We start from the raw sequence: 15,108 nt of genomic DNA, 5'->3' as shown, positions 1-15,108 counted from the left end.
GCCAGAAATCTTGCTTGTTTGTAGGTGACCAAATACTTATTTTCCACCATAATTTGCAAATAAATTCATAAAATCCTACAATGTGATTTTCTGGATTTTTTTCCTCAATTTGTCTGTCATAGTTGACGTGTACCTATGATGAAAATTACAGGCCTCTCTCATCTTTTTAAGTGGGAGAACTTGCACAATTGGTGGCTGACTAAATAATTTTTTTCCCCCACTGTATATATATATACATACAGTGGGGAGAACAAGTATTTGATACACTGCCGATTTTGCAGGTTTTCCTACTTACAAAGCATGTAGAGGTCTGTAATTTGTATCATAGGTACACTTCAACTGTGAGAGACGGAATCTAAAACAAAAATCTAGAAAATCACATTGTATGATTTTTAAGTAATTAATTTGCTTTTATTGCATGACATAAGTATTTGATACATCAGAAAAGCAGAACTTAATATTTGGTACAGAAACCTTTGTTTGCAATTACAGAGATCATACGTTTCCTGTAGGTCTTGACCAGGTTTGCACACACTGCAGCAGGGATTTTGGCCCACTCCTCCATACAGACCTTCTCCAGATCCTTCAGGTTTCGGGGCTGTCGCTGGGCAATACGGACTATCAGCTCCCTCCAAAGATGTTCTATTGGGTTCAGGTCTGGAGACTGGCTAGGCCACTCCAGGACCTTGAGATGCTTCTTATGGAGCCAATCCTTAGTTGCCCTGGCTGTGTGTTTCGGGTCGTTGTCATGCTGGAAGACCCAGCCACGACCCATCTTCAATGCTCTTACTGAGGTAAGGAGGTTGTTGGCCAAGATCTCGCGATACATGGCCCCATCCATCCTCCCCTCAATACGGTGCAGTCGTCCTGTCCCCTTTGCAGAAAAGTATCCCCAAAGAATGATGTTTCCACCTCCATGCATCACGGTTGGGATGGTGTTCTTGGGGTTGTACTCATCCTTCTTCTTCCTCCAAACACGGCAAGTGGAGTTTAGACCAAAAAGCTATATTTTTGTCTAATCAGACCACATGACCTTCTCCCATTCCTCCTCTGGATCATCCAGATGGTCATTGGCAAACTTCAGACGGGACATGCGCTGGCTTGAGCAGGTGGAACTTGCGTGCGCTGCAGGATTTTAATCCATGACGGCGTAGTGTGTTACTAATGGTTTTCTTTGAGACTGTGGTCCCAGCTCTCTTCAGGTAATTGACCAGGTCCTGCCGTGTAGTTCTGGGCTGATCCCTCACCTTCCTCATGATCATTGACGCCCCACGAGGTGAGATCTTGCATGGAACCCCAGACCGAGGGTGATTGACCGTCATCTTGAACTTCTTCCATTTTCTAATAATTGCGCCAACAGTTGTTGCCTTCTCACCAAGCTGCTTGCCTATTGTACTGTAGCCCATCCCAGCCTTGTGCATGTCTACAATTTTATCCCTGATGTCCTTACACAGCTCTCTGGTCTTGGCCATTCTGGAGAGGTTGGATTCTGTTTGATTGAGTGTGTGGACAGGTGTCTTTTATACTGGTAACGAGTTCAAACAGGTGCAGTTAATACAGGTAATGAGTGGAGAACAGGAGGGCTTCTTAAAGAAAAACTAACAGGTCTGTGAGAGCCGTAATTCTTACTGGTTGGTAGGTGATCAAATACTTATGTCATGCAATAAAATGCAAATTAATTACTTAAAAATCATACAATGTGATTTTCTGGATTTTTGTTTTAGATTCCGTCTCTCACAGTTGAAGTGTACCTATGATAAAATGTACAGACCTCTACATGCTTTGTAAGTAGGAAAACCTGCAAAATCGGCAGTGTATCAAATACTTGTTCTCCACACTGTACATACATACACACACACACAGTTTCCTCTCCCTCTTGTAGTAGGCTCTGCAAGTTTTTTTTTAGAAGGCCTAGCAAACGTTCTGCAACAAGCCCACAAGATGGCTGACATGAAATTGCATTTTACAGAGGAAGTAATATCTTCTTAGAAGTTATGTTCTGCATTCTTGTTCCTTTTTTCCAGATAAGTCTTGCCGTTTCCTCTTCCTACAAGTCCAGTTCCAACTAATGACTTAAATATGAGGTTACTTTCAATCTTTATATTTTGGCATTTGGTTGCATTGGCTCCTGTTTCTTGGAGACAGTCCAAGTTTGAATGGGTAACGGGTGAGCTGTTTCTCCTCTCTGTCTCGGCTCTGAAGCTATGAGGGATCTCTTCAGCTTTGGTCGCATTTTGATGAGGTGAGATCATTGGCCTGTAGCGTGACTCTCTTTTAACCCTACAGTGTGCTGTGTGGACTACCTTTAGCGTTCAGACAGCTTTCAACATTTACTTCTTGAACAGAACTCCAATCATCTACCGCTATCCCATTGCCTAGTGACTTTATCCCTACCTATATGTACATATCTACCTCAACTACCTCGTACCCCTGCACATTGACTCAGTACTGGTACCCCGTGTATACAGTGAGGGGAAAAAAGGTATTTGATTCCCTTCTGATTTTGTACGTTTGCCCACTGAAAGACATGATCAGTCTATAATTTTAATGGTAGGTTTATTTGAACATTGAGAGACAGAATAACAACAAAAATCCAGAAAAACGCATGTCAAAAATTGTATAAAGTGATTTGCATTTTAATGAGGGAAATATTTGTCACATGCGCGGAATACAACAACTGTAGACTTTACCGTGAAACAATGTTCCCTCAAATTTTTTGGCTAATGTGGCTATTTTATCATAACGTAGGCCTACCAGAGTGGCCTGCCATCAAAAACTATGGAGAAAATGCATCCCATAACATTTTAACATGGAAATAGCTGTTCTATCATTCAGTCTACAATGGCTGCCAATGTGTGGTGTTCAATGTAGGCCTACATTCCATGAGACTTTGGGAAAAGAACATGCAGGGCTTGACCTTAACCAGTTTATCCACTTGTCCTTCAGACAAGGAGGTGACTGAAAATGTGTTGTGTGATGCAAGAAACCACTTTACAATAAAAATAAAATGCATTATTATTCCCATACCATTATTACAGAGAATCAGACAAATTATGCTACCCTCTGCCTATTGGCTACTTAGCTTATTCAAGCCTGTCTCAAAACTCAACACTGCCCCTTTAAGACAAATAAAAAGCTCTTTACCTGACTTGCTTTTCAAAGATGTCTAGAAATGTACACGTTTTGTGCTCTTGTAGGAAGCAATCACTCTCCTATTGCTGACTAAAAAAGTATCTATAACTGGGCTAATAACTCACTAACTAGCAAAGGATATGAACTAAATGTGCACACGTGGCTACATGCAGCTCTTGCTTTGATCTCAAAACAAGCGCATCTACTCACGACCGCTCATGCTGTAAACACAGTCCAGTTCAAAGGAAATGGCACAGATCCATATATGGCAATGGTCTATTTGCATATAGGCCTACTGCAGCTGTGATTGTTTCTGCCGCACCAGTCTGTGTAGAGTAGTGCGTGTCAATGCAATAGAATCCTACTCCGATGCGTTCTGCCTACAACAAAATCTCTTGCATAGTTCGTTTTGTTTTGGTATGTTGCATTGAAAGTGGCTAATATTGCGTTGATTTGATCATATAATTGCCACAGTAAAGGGAAATGTTGATAGTGTTAACAGGGAAAACTCTAGAACAATGGTCACCAACCTTTTCTGAGTCAAGATCACTGAGTCAAAATGCAAGCTGAGATCTACCGCTCCGATTAAAAAAAAAAAAAAAACTTGACTTGAAAAACATAAGCCTGTGCAACATTAACCAATTAAAAACAGGACTGTAATATTTAGGTTTGTGCAGTAAGCTATAGGCCCAATACATTATCACCGCATATTGGCTTTGCACTACCCTCTGTAGTCCCTTGCGGTCGGATGCCGACCAGTCTCCTGCCTCATATTGTCCAGTGTACACAAACTGAAAGCCTGCCTTATACTTGATTTCTTCACAGAACTGGTTATACAGGTACCTCTGTATTTCGCCTGTGTTTTCTCTCATGTGCTTTGAAGAGCTGTTTTAGACTGGTCCCTCCTCTTACAGAGTAAAAGCCTGATACAGGAAGATATGTCACTGCTCCTTTTCTTTTATTCAGGTGTCGTATTCTCTCAATGCAGGGTAAAGACTTGAACATAAACAGCGGCAGTAGAACGTTGCAACTCTGAGGTATTTTTGGTTTGCATACTTTTGACACTGAGAAGTAGATTGAAGGTTTGTTTTACTGAGAAGAACCACAGGGTGATTATCAGTACACACCATCTTTATATCTGCAAGTCAAGTCTTAATAGTATGCTGCGTGCCGACACTGTTCTCACAGCACTCCAGTATTATTAGCTTAGACTTTCAGATCAACTCAGTTAATCTTGTAATATAACATGCAACAGCACACTGTTGTTTTTTTGTCCCATGCAGCAAAGTTTCAGATCCCTCTGCAGTAGAGTTTGTAGTACTGCAGGTGTTGCTCTGGGCTGGTCACACTGTATGACATCATTGCGGGGCGGCAGGTAGCTTAGTGGTTAAGAGCGTTGTGCCAGTAACCGAAAGGTCGCTGGTTCTAATCCCCGAGCCGACTAGGTGAAAAATCTGTCTGTGCCCTTGAGCAAGGCACTTAACCCTAATTGCTCCTGTAAGTCGCTCTGGATAAGAGCGTCTGCTAAATGACTAAAATGTAAATGTAATTGTGGATCAAATAGCACTGTGTGGATTTGGCTCAGGAAGCTAGCTATCTACCCACCACCGCTAGTCCCCTCAGCCTCCAGTCTAAGACCTAGCCTTAGCCAGCCAGACTGTCACCCATTTCTTACTTTATCTTTACTCTTTGTCTGTGCATGAAGTTTTTGCATTACATTTTTTCTATGGCTTAGTGTATGTGCAGTTCCATGAAATGAGTCCCTTTTGGGTAGTGTAACTTTTGATTTCACCTAATTTTAACATTCTGTCATAAAGAGCAGAAGTTCAACTTAATAAACTTAGCAACAAAACCGACTTGGGGCATATTGTTGGCTTATATTGTTGACAACATGTAAACTATATTTTGTCTCAATGTTTATTGAAAACATAAATACATTTGCACAATGAGCACTTGTTGTATTCCAAATACTTTGTTATAGTTGTTGGTTAGCAAGCTAGCGAATGTTAGGTTTATTATAGGGTGTCCACCAACTTTGCCCAGAGTGCTTTGGTGATGAAATGTCACTTATGTTATAAAATGCATTTTACCATGACCAATATGATTCTTCATGCTCTGAATCGTTTAGTGGGATCTTTCTGTAACATAGCATTAACATTATATCCAAAAAGTCAGATTTCCTAACATGATACATCCGGTAATAAGCACCGAGCTCTGTTAAGATCGCTGCCGCTTTCTCGCAGTAACTTTTGAGGATTTGACATGTTGTGGTGGTCGTCTGCGAAGTTGTTTCCACGGGTTGCAAAAAGCAAAAATTGGCTTAACACAAGCTAAATTAAATGTAAAAGGCTTTTTAAAAAAACGCTTAGTGCTCCGTTGACGTATCAAAATCGATATCTATTTTACCTCTATTGCTTTATGTCGTCTGGATTCGAGAAGAAAGATGACTCGTTCAACGGTGAGCCTGTCAGTTAGCAATAATTCTTGCACAGCATCCAGCCTAGCTGACGCAATGCTATTTTCCTGTTTTTTGACCACTTATTTTCTCTGGCTTCAGGTGATTTAGTCACCCTAATTTTGGCCATCCTACAAGGGTAAAAACGCCAATAACCTTTTGAACGGTTTATGATAGAGATATGAGGGTTTGGACCATTTTGTATCTACACAATTAACATATTATTTTACCCATTGGTCAAAAGATGCGTTTTTGATTGAACACCCTACATATTAGCATTGACATGAAATCAGTCAAAACACCTCAAAGCATGATATCAAGAACAAGATAAAACGAGCTGAAACGAGCCACCTTCGATACCCCACATGACAGCTTCTTGTCATTGCTGCTAGCTATCTGACCGTTCAGAATCATAACAATGCACGGCTTCGTGATCAGCCAACACGTCTATGGGTAACAGGGTTGACGTGTTATGCTCAACCTGCTCAGTTTTCCACCAGGAAATAGCTAAAAAGAGTAGAACCAGCTCACCTGCTTTTACACTATGATTTGACTATTAGATGTTTAATTCTTCTTTAGAATAAAAAATAAATAAAAGGAATAGTTTCACCATAGGAGAATGAGAGTTCAGTTCACGTAACAGGGTTGACCTTAAATAAATAATAAATAATAATATGCCATTTAGCAGACGCTTTTATCCAAAGCGACTTACAGTCGTGCGTGCATACATTTTTGTGTATGGGTGGTCCCGGGGATCGAACCCACTACCTTGGCGTTACAAGCGCCGTGCTCTACCAGCTCAGCTACAGAGGACCACAGGTTAAAATGAGGGACAGGTTGTTGTACATTTATGAATCACTAATCACATGAAATAAATATACTGAACAAAAATATAAATGCAACATGCAACAATTTCAAAGATTTTCCTGAGTTACAGTTCATATAAGGAAATCAGTCAATTTAAATAAATTCATTTGGCCCTAATCTATGGATTTCACATGACTGGGAATACAGATATGCATTTGTTGGCAACAGGTAGGGGCGAGGATCAGAAAAGCAGTCAGTATCTGGTGTGACCACCATTTGCCTCATGCAGCACGACACTTCTCCTTCACATAGAGTTGATCAGGCTGGTGATTGTGGCCTGTGGAATGTTGTCCCACTCCTCTTCAATGGCTGTGTGAAGTTGCTGGATATTGGCGGTAACTGCAACACGCTGTCGTACACGTCCATCCAGAGCATTCCAAACATGCTCAATGGGTGACATATGAGTATGCAGGCCATTGAAGAACTGGGACATTTTCAGCTTCCGGGAATTCTGTACAGATCCTTGCAACATGGGGCCATGTATTATCATGCTGAAACATTAGTTGATGGTGGCGGATTAATGGCACGACAATGGGCCTCAGGATCTCATCACGGTATCTATGCGCATTCAAATTGCCATTGATGAAGTGCAACGGTGTTCGTTGTCCGTAGCTTATGCCTGCCCATTCCATAAACCCACAGCCACAATGGGGTACTCTGTTCACAACGTTGACATCAGCAAAACGCTCACCCACACGACACCATACACGTGGTCTGCGATTGTGAAGCCAGTTGGACGTACTGCCAATTTTTCTAAAACAACGTTGGAGGTGGGTTATGGTAGAGAAATGAACATTCAATTCTCTGGCAACAGCTCTGGTGGACATTCCTGCTGTCAGCATGCCAATTGCACGCTCCTTCAAAACTTGAGACATCTGTTGCATTGTTTGACAAAACTGCACATTTTAGTGGCCTTTTATTTTCCCCAGCACAAGGTGCACCTGTGTAATGATCATGCTGTTTAATCAGCTTCTTGATATGCCACACCTGTTAGGTGGATGGATTATCTTGGCAAAGGAGAAATGCTCACTAACAGCGACATATTCAAATGTAAGATTTTTTTTATTGTTGAGAGAAAATGCTTTTTGAGTGCCTGGGAAATGTATGCAATCTTTTATTTCAGCACATGAAACATGGGACCAACACTTTATATTTTGCATTTATATTGAATTTTCCATGTCATCTATATTAAAGGGCACTGCATTAAATATTACAGCCTTTTAAAATGCAATATTGGTGCCAGGGTGGGAAATTAACACCAGCCAAATGCTGGTAGATTGGAATTACCCAAATGTGACCTCTTTGGATAATACAAATTGGTTGGTTTATTGATTGATTGGTATGATGGCCCTGCCTAGCAGAAAGCCCAGAGTTAAGCCAGGATTTAACCTCTACCTGGCACCTACTGTACCTTCTGCATCCAGAAGCCCATAGTAGTGACTCTGAGCCAGTCTAACCAACCATACCCTCCCTGTACCACACACAGTTTCCCAGCCCACAGACAGGAACCTCCTATCAGTGGGCTCTAACTGCAGACTCTAACAGGAAGCAGCAGTTTTATGCTACAGGAAGAGCTAGCTGCAGGAGCCTCCCTTTGCCATTGGTCAATCGGCACACTAGGCGTGTCGACAGACGCCGCATTGTTGCTCAGGAAGTATAGAGGAGTAGCGGCCATTCTGTGTGCCTATTGTTTATCTCCCAGCCTGCCTGCGTTTTCTCTCTAGCCTGGTTATATTTGGCCAGGGTGGATGCCCGGTGGCACTACAGTAGTTTGGTGGTGTGGGAAACCGGCTCTCTGGCATGACACACAATGGCCTCAGCCTCCTGTAAGGCTAGTTCTTTTGTTTTGGCCATTCATCAGCAGCTACTTAGCAATTTGTCAGTCATCTACTGTGAGCTAAGCTACGTCAAATTAGCCTAGCTCTCAAGGGATGTGATTGTTTGCTCATATTTTAGGTCATATTTGTATTCTTGCACAGCATACTAGTTGACTCTGTTCACCGGTTAGGAACATAAGTGTCACTGTCTTATTTTCCAAGTTACCAGCACAGGTTCTCATGTAACAGGCCAGTTGTACAGTATTCATGGCATTGACCACAGACTATCTTGATGTGGTGCCCTGGGTGTGGCTACTTGAAATGGGACCAGTCTGGTGAACCATGGCATTGGAGCGAGACTCCCTGCAGCCCTGACTGGCTCCAGTACACAGGATCCTGTACTAATATGTGGCTAGCCATCCTCTGACTGCAGCAGAGCAGATGCATATTGAAGCAATTTAACCGGAGACCTCTCCAATCAAATCTCTTTATTATTTCCACTGAGCTGACATTCAACCCCTTTTTGTTTATTTTCCACTCAAGGCAAATGAGTGCAGCTTGCCTGTTGTTGTCTCCTGAGTGGCGCAGTGGTCTAAGGCGCCGCATCGCAGTGCTAACTGTGCCACTAGAGATCCTGGTTCGAATCCAGGCTCTGTCGCAGCCGGCCGCGACCGGGAGACTCATGGGCGGCGCACAATTGGCCCAGCGTCGTCCAGGGTAGGGGAGGGAATGGCCGGCAGGGATGTAGCTCAGTTGATAGAGCATGGCGTTTGCAACGCCAGGGTTGTGGGTTCGATTCCCACGGGGGGCCAGTATAAAAAATAATAATATATGTATTCACTAACTGTAAGTCGCTCTGGATAAGAGCGTCTGCTAAATGACTAAAATGTAATGTAAATGTTTTAAGATTACTAAGGTCTGTTAAAATGTGTATCTGAGATAGGGCTGTTTCTTCTTTCCAGCATTGATTTCTGCACAGTTTTACAATGCAATGATATCCCACAATGTATAGTGATTCACACAGAGTTATAATTGATCATTCTAATTCTATGGGATTCACACAGGGGGACCCTTGTCACATGCCACTTTCAGTACTGAATCCCCATCAATGTTCTCCAAGCACTAACACTGCCTAACACTACATATACAGTCGCATAACAAAATTAATGATTGGATGCTCAGTTGAGCTGTGCCTGGAGACCTTTGTCTGGTTAGCCATAGAGATGACATGCAGCAAGGCCAAACATACAAGATAAGTTGTGCAGTTATATTTAACTATCATCTGAATGTCCCACAGACAAAAGAAATGAATTAATTAGTTTGTCTGCCACCAATTAAAAATCATAAATGGCTTAAAATCACTAATATAACTATAGCTCAGTTGGTAGAGCATGTTGCTTGCAATGCCAGGGTTGTGGGTTCGTTTCCCACGGGGGGCTAGTATGAAAATGTATGCACTCACTAACTGTAAGTCGCTCTGGATAAGAGCGTCTGCCGCATAAAATTACAAAAAGTTGAACAGATTTTCGATGTCCCAATACCATGGCATCGGCTTTATGAACTGATATACAAAACAACAATTGATGTATTAATTCTCGGTACAAAAAGAATGCTCAGTATATGGGGAATTCAACAGTCAGACCGGTGCAGACTGCCATGCGGAAATAGAATCAATAGAGCATCTCTTTTGGTACTGTCCACCGGTGGCTTGTTTTTGGAGTCAGGTCCAGGAATGGTTGTTATGCCATAATATCAGAGTGCAGTTGAACATGCAAACTGTATTGCTGGGGGACTTGATGGACCACAGTCAGTCAATAGGAAATATAATTGTGCTCTTGGGTAAAATGTTTTTTTGTTGGGGCAATAAAATGCAAATTAATTACTTAAAAATCATACAATGTGATTTTCTGGATATTTTTTTTTTTTTAGATTCCGTCTCTCACAGTTGAAGTGTACCTATGATAAAAATTACAGACCTCTACATGCTTTGTAAGTAGGAAAACCTGCAAAATCGGCAGTGTATCAAATACTTGTTCTCCCCACTGTATATACATACAGTACCAGTCAAAAGTTTTTTTTATATACACAGTGCCTTCGGAAAGTATTCAGACCCCTTGACTTTTTACACATTTTGTTACGTTACAGCCTTATTCTAAAATTTGTTTTTTTCCCTCATCAATCTACACACAATACCCCATAATGACAAAGCAAAAACAGGCTGTTATAAATTGTAGCTAATTTATAAAATAAAAAAAACGGAAATATTACATTTACATAAGTATTCATACCCTTTACTCAGTACTTTGTTGAAGCACCTTTGGCAGCGATTACAGCATCGAGTCTTCTTGGGTATAAAGCTTGGCACACCTGTATTTGGAGAGTTTCTCTCATTCTTCTCTGCAGATCCTCTCAAGCTCTGTCAGGTTGGATGGGGAGCGTTGCTACACAGCAATTTTCAGGTCTCTCCAGAGATGTTCTATTGGGTTCAAGTCCAGGCTCTGGCTGGGCCACTCAAGGACATTCAGAGACCACTCCTGCGTTGTCTTGGTTGTGTGCTTAGAGTCGTTGTCCTGTTGGAAGGTGAACCTTCGCCCCAGTCTGAGGTCCTGAGCGCTCTGTAGCAGGTTTTCATCAAGGATCTCTCTGTACTTTGTTCCGTTCATCTTTACCTCGATCTTGACTATTCTCCCAGTCCTTTCCCTGAAAAACATCCCCACAGAATGGCGCTGCCACCACCATGCTTCACCGTAGGGATGGTGCCAGATTTCCTCCAGACGTGACGCTTGGCAATCAGGCCAAAAACCTTGGTTTCATCAGACCAGAACATATTTTTTCTCATGGTCTGAGAGTTTTTAGGTGTCTTTTGGCAAACTCCAAGCGGGCTGTCATGTGCCTTTTACTGAGGAATGGCTTCCATCTGGCTACTCTACCATAAAGGCCTGATTGGTGGAGTGCTGCAGAGATGGTTGTCCTTCTGGAAGATTCTCCCATCTCCACAGAGGAACTCTAGAGCTCTGTCAGGGTGACTATCGGATTCTTGGTCACCTCCCTGACCAAGGCCCTTCTCCACCGATTGCTCAGTTTGGCCGGGCGGCCAGAGTTTTGGTGATTCCAAACTTCTTCCATTTAAGAATGATGGAGGCCACTGTGTTCTTGGGGATCTTCAATGCTGCAGAAATGTTTTGGTACCCATTCCCAGATCTGTGCCTCGACACAATCCTGTCTCAGAGCTCTACGGACAATTCCTTCGACCTCATGGCTTGGGTTTTGCTCTGACATGCACTGTCAACTCTGGGACCTTATATAGACAGGTGTGTGCCTTTCCAAATCATATATCCAATCAAGTTGTAGAAACATCTCAAGGATGATCAATGGAAACAGGATGCACCTGAGCTCAATTTCGAGTCTCATAGCAAAATGTCTGAATACTTATGTAAATAAGTATTTATGTTTTTTATTTTTTATTAATTAGCAAAAATTAGCAAAAACCTGTTCTCGCTTTAATTATGCGGTATTGTGTGAAAATGTTTTAATACATTTTAGAATAAGGCTGTAACGTAACAAAATGTGGTCAAGGGGTCTGAATACTTTCCGAAGGCACTGTATATCTGAATGTCCCACAGCGTCTCTGACCTACATGAAAGTCACTGTCGCTGGTAGTATTGGCCTTGTAATTTAGGGTTTTGTCATTATTCTTGTAAGTACCATTGGTTGTTGTGGTGTTACAGTATTGGTGCTATCACATATCAGCCTCCAGTTATAGGTTATGCAGAGAGAGCCTGATATGTTACTGTCAATGCATTTCCTATTAATGTGGATATTCTCGTCTTAAGCAGCTTAGGAATCTGTTGTGCATGTAGCCAAGTGGTTGAGAGGTGTCAGAGCCTTGCTGTGATACAGGGAAACAAATATCAGTCATTTAAACCAAGGATCTTTCTACTGAGATGCCTGTCGGTGCAATAACAATTAGCGTGTAAGGCTGTGATTAGTAAGGAGAAGTGGTAAGAGTCTGAGGTGGCCAACTATGGGACTGAATGCGGAACTGAGCCTTGGGCTTCTGTACTGTAAATATACAGGGAGGCCGGCTGCCAGGGAACACTAGAAAAAGGAGCCAGTCAAGACAGGCAAATATGTAATGATTAAATGTGTACACATCTAACACTGTGGAATCTTAAAATCATCTCCCCCTCCTTTCTCTTTTGATCTTCTACCTTTGCTTTTCCTCTGTCTCTGTTCCCCCAATCCCCTCCCCCTCTCCCTCTTGCTCTCTCTCCTCTATCTTCTTTCCTTTCCCTCGCTTTCTCTTACCCCCATCCTCTTTCTCCCTTTAACAAAAAGGGGGTAAGCCTTTATTTCACTCTGCTTGGGTTGCCATGCCGTTGAGCCACTTCCTCATAACTGATGTGCCTCTCAACCAATCACAAAGGCCGCAGAGAGGGATGTTTGAATGTGAATGATGCTGTGACACGTTTAGCATTCCCTCCACGGCAGAGAGGCCAAGCACAGGGGAACGTTCCCAGGGTCTGCTAGCCTTCACCCTGGGACAACCGTTTGACAACACTAGGCACCATTCAGACGGATGGGCGGTCAATACCAGCTGACAGTGCCTTAACCTGGCCCTGTGTCAATGTTATCGCCCCCTCAGTAAAACACACACACACACACAACCATACATTCAGACACATACAGTAGCAAGAGGATACAGTCTCCTGGGAAAGAGGAGTCTAACAGGTTCATGTTAAACCACACAATCCTGGCCACGGATGACGACATTTCAGACAGACTTTTCGTCCGTCCCCCCCTTCAGCTCATGCCTCTTACTCTTTTGATATTTGCTTCAAGTTCCAACTCTTTGCTGTGCCCTCAAATGCAGTTTATGATTCTTCAAGCAGCACTCATCCTGGATCTTAAGTTGATATAGTGAGTGTAATTCTGCTCATAAATTGTGAACACAGAGCAATAGGTAAAGAGGGCATAATACCCAGACAGCCGGTCTATTGGAACAGTGGAAATGGGTCAACGGTTCACTGTAAGGAATCGTAATCAGAGCCCCTCTTTGAGGACCCCCTCCCCTCTAAATCCGTTCAACCACCACTGTATCAAATTCAGACTGCTCCCTGTACAATGTGGCTCCTATTTAAAATGCACTGACTCAACTTCCCCTGTGGCTGCTTTTTGTTGCCTGTGTGTGCGCGAACAGGGCTCCCCATTCAGACTAGTGGCCGTGCTGGGTTTGTGCCCCTGGCTGGGGTTGGTAGTAGCCTGTGGGGGGAGGCTTCTAGACCTAACACAGGCACCCCATACCCCATCAATCTCACTGGCCTAGTGTCATCCCCTGGACTTCTGCAAGAGAGAAGAAAGGAGGGGGCAGGGAGGGAAAGTGAGGACTAGCCCCCCCCCCTATTTCTTAACTATAATCACTTTATGGTCCACACAGTGAAAGTAACCATGCATTCTCTCTCTCGTTCCCTCTTTCCACCAGGCGTTTGGGAATGCCAAGACGGCCCACAACAACAACTCCAGCCGCTTTGGGAAGTTCATCCAGGTCAACTACTTGGAGAGCGGGGTGGTGAGAGGGTGAGTACTGACCGCTAGCCCACACTGTGTGTTGTGATGACACACACTCAATCCTCTTGTATGCAGGTACACTACCGGTCAAAAGTTTTAGAACACCTACTCATTCAAGGGTTTTTCTTTATTTTTACTATTTTCTACATTGTAGAATAATAGTAAAGACATCAAACCTATGAAATAACACATATGGAATCATGTAGTAACCAAAAAAGTGTTAAACAAATCAAAATAAATGTTATATTTGAGATTCTTTGCCTTGATGACTAGCAGAAACCTCCATGACAGCAGACAGCCGCTGTTACTTCCATCATACCATACAAGGCTAGTGAGAAGTGGATTAGTAGTGTCTTAGGTTGTTTCTGTTTGAGGCCTGCAGGCCCACGTTAAAGCACAGCCTCCTTCCTCTCTCTGCCTACAGTCATTCTGGTTACCGCCTGCGTCACACTGCTCTGCTCTTTCATTTCCTCTCTAACAGAGGAAGAGTGTGCTGCTGAAGATATTACAAATGAAACATGAGCTGTGAGCGCTCTCGCTGTTACAAGACAAGAGCTTACAATACAGTATAGACAAGACACATTGATTCACAACCTGATTAGTAGGTCCTAAAACATTGCCTGGCTACCCAAACTCCTTGCTCGGGCCAAACGCTACACCACGCCCACAGACGTTAGTTTCTTCTCTGCAATGAGTCTGGATCTGAGTACCCCCCCGATGATTTCTAGAACACAAGCACATTCTAACCGTTCTGATTGGTCCCTGAAACCAATGGGTTGGGCCAGAGCCAGAAAACACGTGGGTAAAGCGGCGTTTTGAAAATTCGTCATTGGCTTTGATACGCTGATTGGTTAGAGATGATCCAATCACTGATGACTTTGTTTTGTACAACGCCCCCCATTTTGACATCACCAGGTTTTATTAGTATGTACGTGATACGGAGTGGTATACATAATCCAACGAAATGCTTACTTGCAGGTTCCTTCTCGACAATGCAACAACAATAAGAAATGATAAAAGATAAGAATACGAACGTAAAGTAATTAGCTCAGTAAAATTGAATATCATTTTTAGCATAAGTATAATAAAAGAAGGCACAATTTATAGTCCAATATTTACACGTGTATTGGGGAAGGGGGTGGATGGGGGGCAGTGTATAAACTGATCAGTATAATAAGAGTCTGGTAGCAGCAGTTGTGGTGTGTGTGTGTAGCATGAATGTATAATGTCTGTGTGGGTGTGTGCTACGGTGAGGAGAATCAGAGCATG

General features: G+C 42.8%; 1 protein-coding gene across 8 annotated transcripts in view; it reads left to right on the top strand.

The window, feature by feature from the left end:
• Positions 1 to 15,108, top strand: part of LOC121533629 (unconventional myosin-IXb) — a 108,567-nt gene that overhangs the window by 50,572 nt on the left and 42,887 nt on the right. For all 8 annotated transcript variants that reach the window (XM_041839745.2, XM_045205369.1, XM_045205370.1 and 5 more), the window contains exon 3: positions 13,754 to 13,848. In XM_041839745.2, coding sequence (XP_041695679.1) covers positions 13,754 to 13,848 — 95 coding nt within the window. The remainder of the gene's footprint in view (positions 1 to 13,753; positions 13,849 to 15,108) is intronic.

The sequence above is a fragment of the Coregonus clupeaformis genome, chromosome 20 (assembly GCF_020615455.1).
Source record: "Coregonus clupeaformis isolate EN_2021a chromosome 20, ASM2061545v1, whole genome shotgun sequence".
NCBI classification, from domain to species: domain Eukaryota; kingdom Metazoa; phylum Chordata; class Actinopteri; order Salmoniformes; family Salmonidae; genus Coregonus; species Coregonus clupeaformis.
The sequence above is the reverse complement of the archived record's forward strand: the minus strand, read 5'-3'. Positions and strand labels throughout refer to the sequence as shown.